General features: G+C 71.1%; 1 protein-coding gene across 4 annotated transcripts in view; it reads left to right on the forward strand.

The window, feature by feature from the left end:
• The first annotated feature begins 3108 nt into the window (after window positions 1–3108).
• NFATC1 (nuclear factor of activated T cells 1) overlaps window positions 3109–19480 on the forward strand; it is a 74749-nt gene continuing 58377 nt past the window's right edge. For 3 of the 4 annotated variants that reach the window (XM_045849689.1, XM_045849691.1, XM_045849692.1), the window contains exons 1-2: window positions 3109–3567; window positions 14986–16078. In XM_045849689.1, the coding sequence (XP_045705645.1) occupies window positions 3441–3567; window positions 14986–16078 (1220 nt within the window). In that variant the 5' untranslated portion in view covers window positions 3109–3440. Of the gene's footprint in view, window positions 3568–7254; window positions 7674–14985; window positions 16079–19480 lie in introns of those variants that run through there. The other variant, XM_045849690.1, reaches the window with a different exon arrangement.

The following is a 19480-nucleotide window of genomic DNA, read 5'->3' on the forward strand; positions in this document are numbered from 1 at the left end:
ACTATTTTCTGTCTGATTGGCAAAAATATACGGTATGTTTTCGGTGTGCTGCAGAATGGAGTAAGTGGTCTGCGTGTGCCATGAGATGACAGATTGAAAACCACCAACTAAGTGGGGGTGGGGGGGCATAATACTGCATCTCAGTGTGGGGGGGCGGAGGGGTACCAGGCCCTGGGAGGCCCCCGCGTGGCTGCTGCGGGGTGGAGGCTGAAGGCCACCACGGCCACGTGGAGTGGTGTGGACTGTCTCCGGATGCCCCAGGCACGTGCTCTGTGAGGGGAAGCTGGTGGACTGAGGTTTCAGATCTGGGGTTCAGGATGAGGTCAGGGCGGAAGGCCAACGGAGGCGGCCTTGGCAACCACCCACGGAGGGGGGCATTGAGGAGATACTCCACGGTGCGGGATCTCTGGACCCCAAACTCACGGGTCTCCTCTAAGAACACCCCAAACGTAAAAGGAACGCCTGAATGTGTGGACACAGAAGGATAATCCAGGGAAGCCCTTTCTTCCTCGGCTCCAGCCACGGCTGTGAGATTTACTTGCGTTGGCTTTTTACAAAATCTCAGCAGTTTCCCTCAAAGTAAATGACCTCTGCGTCGTCCTCAGTTCTTAACTTACTGCTCAGCTCCACACTCTGGCCCAGCGCCAAGGTCCCCCAGCCCAGCTCCCGCGCCTCTGTCCGGCCTGCGGGCTTCCTCCCCGCGGGCGGAAAGGCGCCGGCAGGCGGAACCGTGCCGCGGAGAAAGGACCCAGAAGCTCGGCGTGCTCCCCAGTGCAGACGTGTCCGAGCGGCCCGCGCTGCGGCTCGGAGTGCGGCCCCAGCACGAGCAAGCGTGCACAGTGGGCCCGCAGACGTGTGCGCGGTGTGCCCGAGCAACAAGTGGCACCTGCGTGTGTCCCGCTGAGTAACGGCAGGGAAGGGGCCCTGGCCAGGCCCCCGCGCAGCACCCGGGGGAGGGCGGGCAGCGCCCCGCCAGGTGCGCCACGCGGTCCCCTGGGGCTCGCGGAGCAGGAGGCCGGCGCGCTCTCAGGTCCTCCTGACCCGGCCGGCCGCCCACACCACTGAGGCCCGGTCTCCATAGCAGCTGCGCTGAAACACAAACCCAACCAACGTGACCGCCCGGGTCTCCAGAAAATGCTGCGCCGGGTGGAACATCCCGCGCGCGCTCCAGGAGAAAGGACTTGGCACCCAAGGGGACTTTGAAAGTGGTAAGCTTCTGGGGTGTCTTCGCCCCAATAATCCACAGAAACAACAGCGATCTAAAAATAGCCTTGTTTTCTGCCCTAAGCTCCTTTTTAACTTCGTTAGTCATCACCCATTCTTAAAATAAAATCCGTGTCACGTCTCTCCTGGTAGCGGCTATAAACACACCTCCCGAGGAAGCGGGAGGCCCGGGCGGCGGGAGGGGCGCGCCGGGGCCGCGGCCGCAGGACGGAGCCCGGGGGCCGCGGCGGCCGCAGAAGCCGCCGGGGCCGGGGGCGCGCTGGCCGCGGGCTGCGCCGCCGACGCCGGAACTCCCTGCGCCCTGGCGCGCGGCCACCGTGGTCCCGGCAACGGCATTAAACAGAGGGAAACAGACGGGGATTCCGTCACCGGGCGGAGGAATAAGGAGGGCATTGAGCGCAGACAGGAAAGCGCCTTTCTGGACGCGGCGAGCGCTGTTTGTCGAGGGGGAGGGGGCGCCGCGGCGGCCAGCGCTCCGCGCAGGGGCGCCCCTCCCGCCCCTGCGGGTCCCGCGGGCTCCGGGCCCGGGCCGCCTGCGCGCGTGGGGGCGCGGGAGGGGCGCACGGGTCGGACTCGACTTTCACGCGACCCGAGGGACCCGGCGCCGCCGCGCCCCCAACACCCGGCCTCCTCCCGTTGCGTCCCGGCAACGTGCTGGCGGGGGGCGGGGCGGGAAACGGAAACCCTCGGCCGCGCCGGGCACCCGGGTCTGGGGACAGCGGGACTCGGCGCGGAGCGATCCTGTGAGACGGGCGGGGGCGGGGGCGGGGCGAGGGCGGCGCGGCCCTGGCGCCCCCTGGCGGCCGCGCGCTGCGGGCGGGAGCATCCGGCGTCCTTGCGGGGTCCCCTGCCCCCCACCCGCGGGCCCCCCTCTCCCCGCGCCGGGGTCCCGGCTCCGCCTGAGAGCAGAGGCACGAAAGTGTGACACCCACCCGGACACCCCAGAGACGAGGCGGCCCGGCGCGAGACCCGGGGCGAGAGAGGCTTCGGCTCTGCCCGCGGACGCCGCTGGGCGGCGTCCTACCATCTGCGGCTGCGCCCCCCTTTTCTCCGGGTCCGGGCCTGGGCAACTGGGGAGCCCTCCGGCGCCCCGCAGGCCTCCTGGGTCCTGGCAGCAGACGCGTCCTTTCCGTGTGGGTTTATTTTAAGACACGAAGGGTGTCGTGCCGCAGATTTATGGGGTTTGCACACCAGACAGTCTCACCGCCCTAACACTCCAAGCCCTTCCACCCGCGGCCAACGAGAAAACAGGGTCCCGCTTGGCAGCCGAGCTGCGCCGAGGCCGAGAGTTTGAAAGAGGAAAGTGTTACGCGAACTGCGCGTCGGCGCGGGACTCCCGGGGCGGCCCCGCCCGCGGGTCCCCTGTGCAGCCGGGGGCCGGTAGCCGGGGAGGGGCCGCGCAGCTCCCCGGTGCCCCCCCGCCCCCGGTCCCGCGCCCGGGATGGAGGGCTCGGGCGTTCGCAGGGAAGCGGCAGAGAGTCGAGGTACCGCCGCGCAATCTGTTAGTGATTTGGCGGGGTGGGAATTTCCTTTCTCGGGCCTGCCAGGGGGAGAGCTTTTCCAAATTTCCACCACGGGGAAGCCTGCGATTTTACATAATGACTTCAGCATGCCGCGCTCCGGAGCCCCTCGGCCCTGCGCCCCCACCGCCCGCTTTGGGCGGAGGGCGGCTCTCGGGACCCCGCCGGGCCCGGTCCGGGTCGGTCCGCGCGCCGGGTGCCCCCACGCGCACCCCTGCCTGCTGCCCTCGCGCCCTGGCCCGAGAGGGGCGGCCTCGCGGGGAGGGGCGGGCGCTCGGCACCGGTCCCCGCGCCACGCCGGACAGGCGGGGGCGTGATGTCACGGCAGGGAGGGGGCTCGGGAGCGGCTGGGCGGCGGGAGGCGGGGGAGGTGTTTTCCAGCTTTAAAAAGGCAGGAGGCAGAGCGCGGCCCTGCGTCAGAGTCAGAGCGAGACTTTGAGACTCCCGAGTCTCGGCGAGGGATCCGCCGCCGGCGCGGGCGCACGCCTCCGACCCCGCCACTGCCCCCCGCCACCCCACGCGGGCCCGGCCGCAGCCGTCCCGCCACGCGCGCGCACACGCCCCTCGATGACATTTCTCCGGGGAGCGAGGCGCTGAGCCCGGGCAGCGCGCGTCCGCCGGGGAGTCTGCCGCCCCGGAGCCCGACCCCGGCGGTGCCCGCTCCTCCTCCTGCTCCGCGCCGCCGCGGCCGCGTGGATGCCAAGTACCAGTTTTCCAGCCCCTTCCAAGTTTCCACTCGGCGCTCCGGCTGCAGTCTTCGGGAGGGAAGAAACTTTGGGGCCCGCGCCGCCCGCCGGCGGCACCATGAAGTCGGCGGAGGAAGGTAAGCCGGCGGCCACCGCCCCCCTCGCGGCCCCCCAGCTCTGGCCCCCGCGCCCCCAGCCCCGAGCCCACCGCCACCGCCACGGCCACCGCCTCCCCGGCGCCTGTGCCGCCCTCACGCCCCGGGGGTCCGACTCCAGGGCAGCCCAGCTGGCCCCCGGCGTATGCGCGCGGGGAGGGCGCGTGTCCCCAGCGCGCTGCACAGATTGGGAAGCGGTGTCCCCCTGGTGTTTCCCCGGAGAAGCCCTGATTCCGAGCGCGACTTCTTGCCAATAGGTGTCTCCTCTTCTCTAGCGCTGAGTGCGCGCGCCCGGCCTTCGCGGGTGCGGCCCCGCGGTGAGCCCCGGTGGTAAAAACTCAGCCCGAACGCGGACGGTTCAGGGACTGGGCGAGGTCGGGCCGGCAGAACCACAGAGGACGCTTTGGGAGGAAGTGATGTTTGGGAGAGGACAAGGGATGGCCTGGTTTCCAGCGCTGTGGGGCCAGGCCACCCCGTGGCTTCGAAGACCAGTCAGCGAGGTGTGGGGGCCGCGCTCCCCCAGGACCGCTCTCTCCAGGCGCCGGCCACCAAATCCGCCTCCTCCTCGCTGATCTAGCTCAGGGCTGGCCGGCAGGGGCTATCCGAATTGCTGTCCGAACGCAGCCCCTGATCCTAGCCGTTTTTAATCCTGTGGACACAAGAGTTCCACCGTAGGAAGTGTCTCGGGACAGTTTGGAAAGTTACCGCCGGGTTTCCGGCTGCTTGCTTACAGCCACGGGGTGGCCTGGTGAGGGCTCTGAAGCCGGGCGACGGCGAGTCCCGTGCTGACAGCTCCCCACCCTCCGCGGGGCAGTCCCCTGTGTCCCTTGGGGGCCCAGGGACAGGGGTGGCCACCAGCCCCTGGAGGCGCCGAGGTGGCCAGCGACACCTTTCCCGAGGCCCCGTCCCACGCAGGCGGCTTCTCCAGATTACTTTGAGAGAGCTGGCGAACCTGCCCGTGCGTAGGGAGTGCTCGCACTGTAGAAGGGCAGACATCCTCCTGCAAGTGCTAGAGAGCACAGGCTGCCGTTTCCTGCCCGGTCCCGCCAGTGCCAGGCCTCGGAGCGGCAGCTCCCGCAGCCCGCGGGCCCCAGGCGGGCGCCTCCAGCCGCAGCTCGGCCGCCTGCTCAGCGGGGGCCGGGGCGCCCGGGCCTGGCGCCTCCTGCCGTCTTGGGCGCAGCCTGAGTCAAGGAAGACGTAGCCGGTGCTTGTTGCCATTTCATCTCCATTTAGAAAAGGTTAAGGTGTGAACGTCAGGAAGTGTTTACAGAGCCAGCTCTTGCTATTAAAAACGTCTTTAAAAATGGTTGAGGTTTTGACTGTCATCCCTTGGACACTTATTTCGAAGTCTCCCGCCCCCCCACCACTACCACATTTCTTATCACCGCTTCTTGTTCAAACCACAGGCCTTTCAAAGTTGAGATTTTTGGCACTTGGGCCGTCAGGGGTCCGAGCCGCAGCGGAGGCTCTCGCCCTGACGAGAGGAAAACCCGTCGAGGGGGCGGTGCTCAGCTTTCCTGCTTCCTCCCCGAGAGAGAGAGGCGCAGAGGCCGCGAGAGCGCCGGTGCCCTTTGACTAAACAAACACCGGTGTTATTTTGTGAGGAGCACGGAGTGAGGCCAACCAGAACGTGTGAGCTAATCCTCCCTGCAGACAGGCCCTCCGTCGTCCGTCTGAGGCGGGGTCCCCTCCCCCCACCCGTAGGCCAGGGCCCCTGCTGCTGCTGCTGCTGAGGGCTGGGGACATCTGTCCTTCCGTCCTGCAGGCAGGCCCCCCACAGCCTGCGGTGCCACCTCCGAGCCAGAGCCTGCCTGTCCCCCACCCCGTCCCCGAGTCCAACAAGCGTCTGGGTGGAAGGCCGCGAGGCACTGGTGTTCCGGGCGCCCCGGCGGGCGCCGGGCCTGGGCCTGCGGAACTCGGAGAAATGCAGGCCTGTAGGTAGCCGCCCACCCACCAGTTCAGAGGTTGCTCCGCACGGAATGCCCCCAGCTCCCGGAGCGGAACAAAGCCGCCCTGTTCTCCCGCCACTCCGCTTCTCGGCCTCGCTTCCTCGTCCAGAGGAGCAGGGCGCTGGCACCCCTCTGGGTCACCCTCAGGGCCGGGGTGCAGCCCCGGGGAAGCGCCGCACTGAACATCCCATCTACCCCGGAGTGTGTGCTGAATTGGCAGACGCCCCCCCCCTTTCACAAGAGCAAGTCTCGGGGTGGGGGCAAGAGGAGTGCTTGAAAACGCTGCCCTCCCCTCCGGTCGCCTCGGTTGGGGATCTGAAAGTAGGTGGGGACCAGCTCCTCCGCGAGAAGCGCGGCCCTGGGCCCTGCAGCCCGCGGGGCCCGGGACCTGGGGGGACGCGGCGGGCACCGGGGCGAGCCCACCCTCGCCCGGACCGCGGAGCAGGAAGGTTGAGTCTGAACAGGCGATCGGAACTGTTAGCCGTGTGTCAGGTTTTTGCGGAGGTGAAAAGGTAGCTGAAGTTGAAAAATAAACACCGAAAAGAGACAAAATGAGATGTTCCCTTCTCGACAGAACACAGGACTTCATTTGCCTGAAGGTCAGCAGAAACGGCAAACTGAAACAAAACAACCCTCCACCGTACGTCGCAAACTGAGAACTATTATTAGAAACCAAATCAGGCCAAAGTGAACTATACTTTATCGCGGGAGAAAGCCAGCCCTTTGCACAGGGTCACGGGAGACACACGTTGGGGGTGCGGGAGGGGTCACGCGACTAGCGGGGGTCTCATCTTCCGGAAAAAGCAATGCGGGGTGGCTGGGGGGGTGGGCAGAGGCCCGTCGGGGCGGAAGGGTGGGCGATTAGCAACAGAATTGCGGGCGGGACCTGGCACCGCCCCTTCTGTCCCCCGACTCCCCCAGCGCGTGCCCCCTGCACCGGAGCCTTCGCCACCGTCTCCCGCGGGTGCAGATGCGGCCTCTCCGCGGGGCCAGGACGCTGGGGGCGGTGCGCACGAGCAGCTGGAGGAAGCCCGAAGGCGACTGCCGCTGCCCGGGCCTGGCCCGCGGTGCTAGATGCCGGCGGCCCGCGCTGCTCTGCGCCTGCCCGGGGTTCAAGCCCCGAGCCTCCCGCTGCCGCCGCGGAGAGGGGGCTGTTTTGCGCGCACAGGAGGGGGCAGTGCTCTTAGGAGGTTGGGGGTCTGCGGGGAGGTGTGACCGAGGGGAAGATCCGCCCTAGAGGCTCGGGCCCGGGAGTCAGACGCCGCCACCGGAGGCGAGGAGGCCGCGGGGCCGGCGCACACGGGGGCTGGGGCGCGAGGGGCGCCTGCACTTCCTTTCGGCGCCGCCCTGAGCCTCGGGGCCGGCGGCGGGGGGCGCTGGGGGTCCAGCCGGGTGGGTCCGGCCTCGTGGGACGCGCCACCCCCTTCCTCCCAGGGGAGGAGGGCGGGTGGTGGTCGCGCTTTAACAGTCGCGAAGCCGCGGGCGGCCAGTGAGCCTGCCCACAGTGTCCGGTCACTCCGGGCACGGGCACTGCTCTCCGCGCCACCTGATGTCACGGAGGAGTCGGCGGGGCGCGTGGGAGTCCTGGGAGGAACCGTGTTCCCCGCGCACGTGGACACTCTGGGGGTCTCGCCCGCGGGCGGGGCGCCGGGGCGGGGCCGCGAGTGACAGGCGTGCGCTCCGGCTCCGGAGTTTATTTAAAACTCGGGACGCAGCCGCGGAGTCTTGTTTGTGTGAACCCGGAAACGCGGGGGAGGGGCCGGAGCGCCAGCGGGGGAGGGGCGGCCGGAGTCACGTTACCGGGACGGGCCGAGCGCAGGGCGCAGCGAGCCGGGCGGCGACCACAGGTGCCCGCGGCCGGGACCCTGCCGAGCCCGGCCGCCCACCGCACTCGCGCCCCAGACCCGACCTCGGACCGCGGCCCTGACCCTGGACCTCCGACCCTGGCAGTGACCCCCGATCCCGGACCCGGATCCCGGACCGGCTCCGATCCTGGACCCCGATCCCAGACCCTGGACCCTGACCCCGGACTCCGGACCGGCCCCTCCGTCATGACGGGGCCGGAGGACCAGGAGTTCGACTTTGATTTCCTTTTCGAATTTAACCAGAGCAACGAGGGCGTCCCTGGCGTGGCCCCAGGTGGGTCCCCGCGCGCCGGGGTCAGAGGTGCAAAGGTCCCGGGTGCAGGGGGAGCGCACTGTCCCCGGGGTGCAGGGTCCCGGGTGCAGACCGGGGTGCAGGGGTCAGAGGCAGAGTGTCCAGGGGTGCAAGCCCCTCTGGTGCAGGAGTCCTGGGTGGAGGGTCCAGGGGTTGGGGGGAGGGAGGGTGGGAGGAGCCAGCCTGGGCCCCAAGCAGCCCCTCCCCCTTCTTTACCCAGGGACACCCCCAGGGGTGCCCCCGGCCCCACCCCCACGCAGGTCAGGTCAAGGCAGCACCGGCAGCATCCCCACCTCCCATGCCCTGCTCCCTGGCACAGCCCGTAGAAAGCAGGTCAAGTTCAATGGCCAGTGGGTGGGGAAGCCCCTGTGAGGCCCTGGTGCCGCCGCCTGTGCTCTGGCGTGGTCACACTCGCGCTGGCCCTGGAGCCTTCCCCGTGGGGCCTCTGGCTGCAGGCGGCCGCTGCCCGGGCCCGGCCAGGGGACAGGAGTGTCCGAGGCCCTGCCTGAGCAGAGCCTGGGGACAGGGTGGGTGGCCACTGCCAGAGGCCAGGGGAGCCGGGGAGCCCCCCCACCTGTCCCCGCTGGGCCCTGGGGCCTCAGGCTCCTGGCTCCCTCCCCACCCCCCCAGCACAGTTAGAGTGGAAGTAGCCCGACCTGGGGGGTGGGGCGGGGCCTTTCCTTCCTTTCATTTTCTCTGTGGAGGTGGAGGGACCCTGCCCCCTCCTCACCCCAGAGCAGCGGCCCGTGAGCGAGAGCAGAGCTGCCAAGAAACCCCGGCCAGGCTGCCTGGGGCGGGGCGGGGGGCGGTGGGGGGAGGTGCCAGGGGCCCCCGCCGTCCCCTTGCTTTCCGTGGGTCCTCGGGGTGCTGCTCCCCGCCCCCCCATCCGCGCCCACGTGGCGGCGAGGCGCTGGGGCCGCACACCGCGCACTTGGCACCGACAGCCGCCGTCTCTGCAACAACTGTATAATATTTTCCATGCCGTGCACGGCTCCCTCCGGAAGGCCTGGGCGCCCTGGTCGCTGAGAAATGCAGTGGAGCGAACGTCCCGCCCAGGCCGAGGCTGCCCGGCCTCCTCGCCCGCCCTCCCCGGCCGCCTCCTCTCCTCCTCGGCCACGGGTTTCCAGGCCCCGGCGGCCACGGCCCGGCCGGGGAGGGCGGGAGAGCGGTGAGGCCTCGCCCGTCTTGCGGGGCCTGGCGCCGGCGGCCCGTGGGCCGCTCCGTGGGCGCGTCCGGGGCTCGCTCCTGTTTGGTTCCCGGTTCCCGCAGCCGGGGTCGCTGGGGGTCAGGAGCAAGTGTGCGCCGCCGCCGGCCTGTCCGCCGTGCGGACGAGCAGGAGGTCACGGTTGGCGTCGCACCGCGCCCAGCAGGGGGTCCCTCCCCCGACCCTCCGTGGGGGCGGGTAACCGTCCGCCCTCTGCGCCGTGCATCCGTGGCCCGGGGAAGGATGTCTTGGTTCCTTCCGAGTTTGGGCAATTGTGAGGAAAATCCTTTCTTCTTCTCCTTCTTCCTAGTTCTTACGTTGCGTGGGTTAATTATTAGATTACCACCTTGGTAGGTTGCATTATTGCATTACAGCTCCCGTGCTGTGAGAGAGGCCTCAGGCAGCCCCCGGGCTGAGCCTGGGTGTGACGGGAGCGGGGGCGGGGGCTGGGGGGGCGACACCGAGACCCCCGGAGCTGGGACTCGGAGCTCTGCGGCCCCTGCGGGCGCAGCGCCGGGCTCTCGTCCGCAGGACGGGGCGGCCTGGCCGTGGGCCCCGGTGTCTCGCCTCGGTCACGCCGCCTTCTGACTTGAGAACACGTCGTCCAGAGTGGGCTGGTGCCTGGGGGACAGGGCTAGGGCAGCCCGGGCCCACCCTGTCATGGGGGAGGCCGCCTCCTGCTTCTGCTCCATGTCCCTTTAAGGGAGGGGCTGGGCCCGGGGTTCCCTGGGTGCTCAGCAGGTGCAGACACGGAGCGGGCCCTTGCTGGGAGGGAGAGGAGAGCATTCTAAGCGCGCCGTGCCCTGGGCGGCAGGCGGGTCCTCCGCGCCGGTCTTCCCGTCCGTGGCCCCAGCGCCCTCGGCGGCGGCGGGCTGGGCTGGGCTGCGCTGCTCTCGGCTCAGGAAATAGCTGTGGCTGTCAGCTGGGAGGCGGGCGTGGCCCAGCTTCCCGCCAGGGCTCCTGTTTGCTCCCTTATTTTGGCCGGCCCACCGCTGCCAATTCTGTCGCCCCGGCAACTGGGGAGGAACTCGGGCCAGGCCTCCGGGTCTGGCTGGAGTCTCCCTGGCCGGCCGGCCGGCCACCTCCGGCCCAGTGCGGCCCTGTCTGCACCCCTCCCTGCACAGGGCCGCCTGCCGTGGCTCCCTGCGGAAGGGGCTTGTTGCTGGAGGCGGTGTCGTTCTCCGGGGCGTCCTCAGCGGCGGCGAGGGGGGGCGTGAGAAGCCCCTGAGCCCCCCCACACACAGGCAGGCCGGCCGTGCAGCAGACGCCGGGCGGGGATCCTGGCCTGAGATCACTGTCCCCCCCTCCTTGCCTGGGGAAGCCTGGGGAGGTGGGGAGTGCTGGCCAGGGGGCCTGGGGCCCGGACCTTCAACGGGGCAGGGCAAGAACCTGTGTCTTTAAGGGAGTGTCCCCACCGCCGCCCTCGGGGACGGCCCCAGCAGGGACAGCTGCCTGCGCGCAGGGAGTTTCAGTTTGGGGCCGAGTTTGTCCCAGGGAGGCCAGAGCGAGGGGTGGACAGCTCCACGGTGTCAGCGCCTTAGCAACGGGGACTGAGGGGCGCGGGCCTGGCTGGGTGGACGGGGGACCCTCAGAAGGGCCACCCGGGCCTGCTCACGGGACGTTCTCCCGAGTGTGTGCCTCGGCACCGGCCTCTCTGCCGGCCTTCGCGGAGGTTCCTGCCGTGCCAGCGAGGCCCCTGGGGGCGCCTCCACCTGTGGCCACCGAGCCCCCACGCCCTCAGGGGGCGGCTCCGGTGGCAGCGCAGTGAACAGGTTCCAGCTCAGGACTGGGGCCGAAGTGCGTTTGGGTTTCACTCTGTTTCACTTCCACTGCATGCGGGGTCAGAGTCTGGCCCTGGTCGCCGGCCCCGTCGCCCCGTGGACAAGGGTCTGGCCAGGCGTCCGGGAGGCTGGGGCCTGGCGGCCACTCAGTGCAGTTCTGTTTCTAGCTGCGTGTCCTGCGCCTCGGCCCCGGCAACGCCGGCAGGGACAGTCCTCCCGACGGGAAGCAGACGTCGGCCCAGAGTTTGCGGGGGAGCGAGCGGCTGGGTGGGGGGTCCGGTCAGGGACGCCCGCTTGGTGGACACGCAGCCCCAGAGGGTGCGGACCCCGAGCTGGCAGGCCGGCCCGTGTGGCCGCCACTGCTGTGGGGGCAGGGGGGTGACCCCGACATGGGACTGGGGGCCCCGGCATCGGAACAACCCGGGCGCCGCCGACTTGACCAGGAAGCACGTGGACGGGTTTGGGGGCTGGTCCCGAGCGAAGGCGGTGGCCGTGGGGCTCTGAAGTGAAGGGTCTCCCGGGGCAGACGGAGTGGCTGTGAAGGCTCTTCTGGCTCCTCGAACTTGCCGAGCGCGGGGCTTGGGGCCGGGCCCCCTTGCGCCCCACACGGCGCCCGCGTTTGCGCCCAGGGGCTCCTTGCACGGTGGGGGGGGGCAGTCGCCGGAGAACCGGCTGGTGGGGTGGGGGCGGCGGGCACCGGGGGGACACGGGCGGGAGCCGCAGCCGTCGCTGTGCTGCAGGGAGCCGTCCTGAAGGAGCTCTCCCCGGCGTCTGTGCGGGCGCCCGCCGCCCCGGCGCCCGCCTGCCCTGTAATTCAATGACCCCTCCCGGGCGGGCGCCGGGCGCCGAGCGCAGCAGCAGAAAATGGCCCTGGTGGGTGTCGCCTGCAGTGGCCCCCGGCGCGACAGGGGGAGCCCAACCGTCTCCAGTCGGTAGGAAAGTGGCCGACAGCACCCTCACCCCGTGTCCGTGGGATCCCTGGGAACAGCCAGGGAGTTCAGATGCGGCTGCTGCGTCGGGTGGTAGTGACCCCGAGAGCTGTGGCGTGGGGGGGGTGGCCCCAGCGGGCGGGGCTTCCGTCCGGTGCGAGGAGAGGCCTCGGTCTGCGGGGCGTTTCTCCACGACACGGTTCAGGCTGCGGGGCGGGGGGTGGGGGTGCTCCCTTCCAAATTCGTCCAGCGGAGGAGAGCCGGGCTTAGGTGCGTCTGGTTTCTCAAGAAGGCTTCCCGGTGCTTCTCGCCCTCGTCTACAAACGCCGGGGTCACAGAGGCCCCTCCTGGAACGTTCCCGTAGTCTGTGGACCCCACGCCCGTACAGAGATGCGTCACCCCCTCCCCTACCTGCCCGTTCATCCGGAAGCTTCCAAGGGGCGCAGTCCTGTGCGGGGGGGGCCCGGGTTCCCTCTGCTAGCAGCCGGCGCAGGGGTGCGGACGCATCTCCACCGGGGGCGCGCCAGCCTCAACGGGCGCCTGCGACGGCCGAGTCTCCTTCCCGCTCCGTGACGGTCACGGAGAAGTCACGTTTGCGCGGCCCTGAAGTTGCTTTGAAGGTTCCTGCGAGGCTGACGCGCCCCCCGGTGGACCTGCGACCCACACCCCTGGGCTGGAATGTGTCTCTCGGTTCTGGGAACCGCCTTCCGGCCGACGGACAGTGGTGCAGCCGCGCCCTCGGCCGCGTCTCTTAGGACAAGTCACGGACACGTATGACGATGTTCTCCGCGTCGGGCGGGAAGCGCAGGGGTCTGCCCTCCTCCTCGGCCCCCCGACCTGGGGGGACCCCCCTCGTGGGCGGGACCCGGCGGTGCTGGGGGCCGGCTCTGCGTGACGCCCACACTTCCTGTTTCCATCCCCCACGGGCCGCGTCCCGAGACGGGATTTCTCTCTGACGAGAAAATCCATTTTCTGTAAACTGTCAGGTCCCCGCCGTGTCGCTGCGGCTTCCCAGACTCCCGCGCTGCTGACAAGCCGAGGGGCCGGCGTGGGTGGGAGTGCGCGTGGGGCCCGTTCATTCCCACGGCACCGCCCCCGAGGGCCACTTCCCTCCGGGGGCGGGGGCCTTGTCGCCGTCACGGGGACAGCGTCACCAGTGCCGGGTGGGCGGAGAGACACCGGTGAGGGCGCCCCGAGGCTGGGACCCGCACGTCCCATCGGGACGGGTCCGGGGCGAGGCCCGACCCCGGGTTCCCACCCTGGCAGGCCGCCGACAGCGACCCCGATCACCACCCGCCCCGGGGGTCGGCGCTCACACCTGCCGGCCGCGGGCACTCGGGTGTCCTCGCTCAGCCGGCAGGGCCGGTGGGATAGGTGGGGCGTGTGGGGCGGGCCCCGGAGAGGCCGTCTGAGCCCCCATGTAGGTGCGCGCACACGGACTTGCTCGCGGCTGTGAGGGGTCGCCGTCCCCCGAGGCCGCCTGCAGCCCCCCCACCCCCCCATGGGGACGACACGCAGGGTGGCGCCTCGTCCCCCCGGGCTGAGCAGGGTCTCCCTCCAGGGTCCCGTCCCCCTGGGCCCGCCGGGCACCCTCACACGCGGGCCTGCCCACCCTCCCGCCCGCAGGCACCCTGGGTCCTGGCCGGGCACCTGGGAAGCAGTACCCTCACACCCCCGCCTCCCGGGGCACCTGACCGCCGGGAGGTGCCCGTCCAGGGTTACTACTTCCTGTTTGACTTTTGCAAGCACCATAACCAAGTTTTGTTTCATTTTCTGAAAGGTTTTATTTATTTTTAGAGAGGGGGGAAGGGAGGGAAAGAAACATCAGTGTGTGGTTGCCTCTCCCGTGCCCCGTACTGGGGACCTGGCCCACAACCCAGGCCTGCGCCCCGACTGGGGATCAGACCGGCGACCCTTTGGTTTGCAGGCCAGTGTTCAGTCCACTGAGCCACACCAGCCGGGGCCAGATTTTAACACCCAGTTTTGGTGTTTGAGGTGAAAGTGTCGGCATGAGCAGGCGTTGCCTCACCCTGGTCCCCGCCTCCTGCCCGCAGACGGGGCCGCGCCCCCCCCCCCCCGTGTGGCTGTGCCCCTGTCCCTCTGGCTCCTGGGGAGCCGACCGGGAGACCGGCCCCAGAGGTGTCGAGGGCCAGGGGTTTGCAGGACAGTGTCCCATGGCCGCAGCGGCCCAGCGGGCAGGCGGCCACCCGAGCGGGAGGCGTCCCTGCTGCCCCGGGGTCTGACTCAGTCTCAGCGTCGTTTTCCCTTCCTCGTCACGGCCCCGGGTCCCCTGGGGGCTTTCTGGGAGCTGGCACCGCCGGGGAGCATCTGGAGCGGCTCCGCGAGCTCTGCAGAGGCCGCCAGCGACGCCCGGGGGGCAGGCTGTGGGCTGTCCCCGGGCGTGGGCCTGGGCCGGGGCCGCGCCTGCCTCCTGGGCAGCAGGGGACGGTGTTGTCCCCAGGGCAAAGAGGACAAAGACCCGGGCGACCTCGAGAGTGGCTGATGGCACCTCTGGCAGCGAGCGAGGAGGCCATGGGTCCCACCTGTCCGGGGCCTCACACCCATTTCTGGGAGGAAGGGCCGTGGTGTGGGCCGGCCCTCTGGGGCCCCGATGCCCTGGCCTGCACCCCCGGACGCCCCGGGGCTGAGCCTGACACCGAGCGCCCTCCCCGGCCGGCGCCGCCACGGGCCGGGTCGGGTTTCCCCGCGCGTCTCCATTACGGGGCGACCTGGATAGCGGCGGGCCAGGCAGCAGCTCCGCACCAGGGGTCACGACGAGCCTTTTCAACCTGCAGACCCAGGGTGCGGCTTTCCTGACACGGCGGCTAATTACACCAGTAACGATTTTTTAACAAAGGCCGCACCGAGGTGGTAATGAAGGTTTAACGATCCCTCAGTCCCGCCGCAGTGCCCAAGACGGCCGCGTCGCTCCGGGGGGGGCGGTGGGGGGCGTCTGCCCTGCGTCACCAGGTCACCCGTGCGGTTTCCGGGGGAGGAACCCACCTCGGCGTCCGCCCGCCCACCCGTCTGTCAAACAAGGGGGCGCCCGCCCGTCGGGGCCGGCACGGAGCCCGGCTCTGGGGGCCGTGGACCGCAGCCGAGGGGGGCGGGCGGAGACCCCCGTGCTCCGGTACCTGAGGGGGCGGGGGGCAGCGGCGAGCACCCGCGCGGGAGAGTCCGCAAGCTGGGGAGAGAGGGGGGAGGGTCCCGCAGCCTCCGGGCCCGACAGGGTGGGCTGTGGCTCTGGTCGCTGGTGGGGGTGGCGCTGGGGGCGGTGGGGCGACCCCTGGGGGGTCGCAGCCCGTTCCGGGGCTCGCCCGGCCGGGGGTTCGCGTGGCTGCTGAGCGGCCCCTCACACCCGTCTCCTTTCCTCCCCCCAGAGCACTACAGCTACACGACCTCCACCCTCAGCCCAGGCCTGTCCCTGCCCTCGGCGCACCCGGCCCTGCCCGGCCCCTGCCATGACCTGCAGGCGCCAGCCCCGGGCGTCCCGGCCGCGGCCGGCCACCCCGCGGGGTTCGGGGCCCTGCTGGACGGTGGGCCCTCGGGCTACTTCCTGCCTCCCGGCCACACCAGGCCCAACGGCGCCCCGGCCCTGGAGAGCCCGCGCATCGAGATCACGTCCTACCTGGGGCTGCACCACGGCGGCGGCCCCTTCTTCCAGGACGTGGACGCGGAGGACGTCCTGCCCGGCCCCAAGCGGCCCCCGGCCACGGCCACGCTGAGCCTGCCCGGCCTGGAGGCCTACCGGGACCCGTCGTGCCTGAGCCCGGCCAGCAGCCTGTCCTCCCGCAGCTGCAACTCCGAGGCCTCGTCCTACGAGTCCAGCTGCTCCTTCCCCTACGCCTCCCCGCAGACGTCCCCCTGGCAGTCGCCCTGCGTGTCCCCCAGGGCCACGGACCCCGAGGAGGGCTTCCCCCGCGGCCTGGGTGCCTGCGGCCTGCTGGGCTCCCCCCGGCACTCGCCGTCCGCCTCGCCCCGCGCCAGCGTGACCGAGGAGAGCTGGCTGGGCGCCCGCGGCTCGCGGCCCTCCTCCCCCAGCAACAAGCGGAAGTACGGCCTCAACGGGCGGCAGCCGTCCTGCTCGCCCCACCACTCGCCGGCGCCGTCCCCGCACGGCTCGCCGCGCGTCAGCGTCACGGACGACACCTGGCTGGGCAGCGCCACGCAGTACACCAGCTCCGCCATCGTGGCCGCCATCAACGCCCTCAGCACCGACGGCGGCCTGGACCTGGGCGACGGCGTGCCCGTGAAGGCCCGCAGGACGACCCTGGACCCCGTGCCCTCCCTGGCCCTCAAGGTGGAGCCGGCCGGCGAGGACCTGGGCGCCACGCCGCCCCCGTCGGACTTCCCGCCCGAGGAGTTCCCGCCCTTCCAGCACACCCGCAAGGGCACCTTCTGCGACCAGTACCTGGCCGTGCCGCAGCACCCGTACCCGTGGGCCCGGCCCCGCTCCCCCGCGGCCTACGCCAGGTGAGTGCGGGGGAGGGAGGCGAGGCCGGGGGGGGGGGGCGTGCGGGGGCCTCCACTGGCCCCTCCCGCGCCGGGTTTGGGGGGTCCCTCGTGTGTCGCCCTGTCCCCCCATCTCTGCCCTCCACGCCCTGTGGCTGTCTCTCAGCCTCCCCGGGTCCAGCGCCCCTTCTCCTGAGGACGCCCCACCCCGAGACGACCTCTTCGCTCGCTCGCCTCGGGGCAGGCCCGCCGGGCACCGAGGTCGCCTCTGGAGGGGAGGGGCGGGGGGGGGCACGGAGTCCACAGACACGTGCGCTCAGCGTTGTGTTGTGCTGTTTCGTGGGGCCCAAGGGCCCCTGTGCCGGTTGTTTTCGCTGCCTCCCCCCCCCCCCCGTCCCTGGCTAATTGCTGTCAGCGCGGCTGCAGATGGGGCCTCGGCTCAGCAGCCCCCCGGGGACCCCGGCCGCTCCCCCGGCGCCCACGCTGTGCGGAGAACAGCTCAGCCGCCTGCTCCCTGGAGCCGGCCGGTCCCCGCGGCCTGGTGGCAGGGCGCTCGCGCATGGTCCCAGCGCCGCGCTCGGGTTGTTGACTTTCCTTTTCAACGGTGTGTGGGGCCGCCGGGGCCCCGCTGGGGCCGCCGTCTCAGCCCGGCGCTTTTATTTTTAACCGAACAGCCCTCCACGACAGGCGGGCCGCCGCCAACCTGGGCAGCGTGCTTTCACCGCAGGACCGCGGAGGGGCGGGCGGGACGGCGTCCACGCAGGCCCCCCGCGCAGGGCACCGCCGGGCACAGGGCTGCGGCCGCCTCCTATCGGCCTGCGTGCGGTTCGAGAGACTCGGGCCCCGCAGGGGCGTCTGCGGACAGCAGGGTCACTCACACGGGACCCTTGGCTCGCTCGGCTGGGGACCGCCGTCGCCCACAGCCGGAGCCCGGGGTGAGGGGCAGGAGCTGAGCTCTCAGCACCCAGGGACCCAGCTGCCTCTCTGCACCCTTCTCTTCCCTTTGTGAACGGTTTTATTCCGTTAGAGGGGCAGGGAGGGAGGAAGAAAGGGAGAGAAACGTCGACTGGTTCTCTCTCGCACACGCCCCACCCGGGGAGCAAACCCACAACCCGGGCACGTGCCCCGACCGGGAATTGAACCCGTGACCTTCCGCCTCCCGGGACGACGCCCCGCCCGCGGAGCCCCGCGGGCCAGGGCGAAGAGCGAGTGTGCGGCCCGTCCGGGGTCCGGGGCGAAGAGCGAGTGTGAGGCGCCGGCGCCTCGAAAGCCGCCCCTGGCGACCGTCGTTGGGGCTCGGTTCAGACGCCGAGAGCGAGCCAGGCTGGCCTCCGGTTTTCCTCGACCCAGGCGAGGGTGCGTCCCCACTTTCTACCCTTTCAGCCCCGGGAAGGTCAGAGGCCGGCGTTTCCAAAGGTGTCGCCAGGTGGGCCTGGAACCTGGGGCGCAGTCGCCCCTGGGGGAGCTTGGGAGACCCACTCGGGGGCACTTGCAGCAGACGCCCCCCATGGGCGCAGGCCTCGCGGTTGTCCTGCCGTGCCGTCTCTGTGGCCAGGCGTCCCCCGTGAAGGCCCCCGGCCGCCCCGCGTCAGGGCCCCCACGTCAGGGCCCCCGTGCCTGAGCGAGTCCCCACGGAGCCGCGCATTGAGGCCGGGGTCCCCACCCCGGGGACGGGGGCGGGCCGCCTCCCCCCTCGAGGCTCCCGGGTGTTTCTGGCGGGGGGTAGGGGGGGCGTCCGCAGGACCAGGCCTGCGTCTAACTCCTGGTCGGAAAGCAGGCCCCCCCCCCCGCCGCTCCCCCGTCTGTGGGGACATTGGCGGTCGCTCCGCGGCCACCTGCCTGCCTGTTATCTCCGGGCAGCAGGGCCCGGGCACGGCGTGACGCCCGCATTCCTGCGCGCCGACGCAGACAAAGCCCCGGGAAAGCGCCCAGCTGCCCTCCGCGGGGTCCAGGCTGACCTTCCCCCCCGGCCGGCCCCACACCCAAGGTGTTTCCTGCCCACGTGCTTCCACGGGGTCCCGTCGGCCGCGGCCTGGGGGCAGCGGGGCCGCGGGGGAGCCGGCGGGGAGGTTGTTTTGCCCTCGAGGGGGGGCGAGCAGGTTTCCTTCCTGAGAGAGGGGCCAGCGCGGGGACGTCAGCAGGACCCCCTGGGCAGCGCCGCCCACCTGGCCTCTGCCCACGGCGGGGCCTCTGTGCCGGCCACTCCGGTGCCCCAGGAGGAGGAGCCCCGGTGACGAGTGTGTCCGAGGCGTACGCCGTGGCGTCTCCTCCCCGCTGGGGTCTCCCCCTCGGCCCCCCGCCCCCCGCCGCGGTCCGGACACCCTGCTGCGGTGGGGCAGGGCGTCCAGTGAAGACTGGCCGCGCTTCACCGTCTTGGCGGAGCCCACGCTCACCTCGGGGTTCCCCAGGGCTCCTGTCCTTGAAGCTTGGACACCATCGGGGTGGGGGGGGGCTCGTGTGCAAGCCCCCCGTGAAAAACCCAGAACCCCCGAGTCCGGGTCGGGCCGCCAGCCCCTCGCCGCGGTGCTGACGGTGCGGGCGGCGACCGCAGACCCAGCGAGTTCTGGGGCCGCGTGGGGGGTGGGCGGCCGCCGGGGGCCAGGCCGGCGGGAGCGTCCAGCGCCCACGGCAGCGACTCGCACCCACACGCACTCGCTTCCAGACGGCCGTGGCGGCGGCGCCTGCGGCAGGGGCCACGTTAAGCTGAAGGACGGGAGGTTCTCGCACCTGTGGGCCGGTCGGGCGGCACGGACGGGACTGAGCGTCCGTCACCGTGCCGGCACCCCGGGATGTGCGGTGGGACGCCCCGGCTCCGGGGGCGCTGGCGTGTGGGCCCCTCAGAGGTGCCCTCTGTGCCCGCCCGGAGAGCGGCCGCTGGGTGAGGAGCGGACGGAGCAGGGGCCGAGTTCTCGGGGGCGAGAGGGGCTGGCGGAGCAGCTTCCACCCGGAGCCCGGGGGTCCGCGGCCTGGGGGCTGCATTCCCAAGTCCACGAATGTCGGGCTTTGCCTCCTTTGGGTTTCCCGACGCGACATTGACGACTTCGTGACAGCTGCCGCTTTGGGGCCGTGCAGAAGCACCGGCTCCCGAAAACCCGTAGAACCGCCAGTCCCGGTGGCCTTGTGGCACGTCTGAACGTTTCAGGTTCACCCTGATCTGGAGCGAGGGTGCGTAAACCTGCAGGCGGGCCACCCGTCCAGCCGGCGGGTCACTCACGAATGTCACCACCAGGAGCCCTCGGGCGGGTCGCAGGAGGGAGCCGGCTGCCTCTGCAGGGGGGGCCGTGGGCACACGCTGCAGTCCGCCCGGCTGGCGGGGACAGGCCAGCCCAGAGTCAGAGCCCCATGCCGGCGGCGCCGGGACCTGACCGCCCGGCCCAGAGCTGCCCCTCGTGGGGCCCCGGCCGCCAGCACCCCGGGTAGGGT

The sequence above is a fragment of the Phyllostomus hastatus genome, unplaced genomic scaffold, assembly GCF_019186645.2.
Source record: "Phyllostomus hastatus isolate PE091 unplaced genomic scaffold, TTU_PhHast_1.1 phas_contig_80, whole genome shotgun sequence".
In the NCBI taxonomy this organism is placed as follows: domain Eukaryota; kingdom Metazoa; phylum Chordata; class Mammalia; order Chiroptera; family Phyllostomidae; genus Phyllostomus; species Phyllostomus hastatus.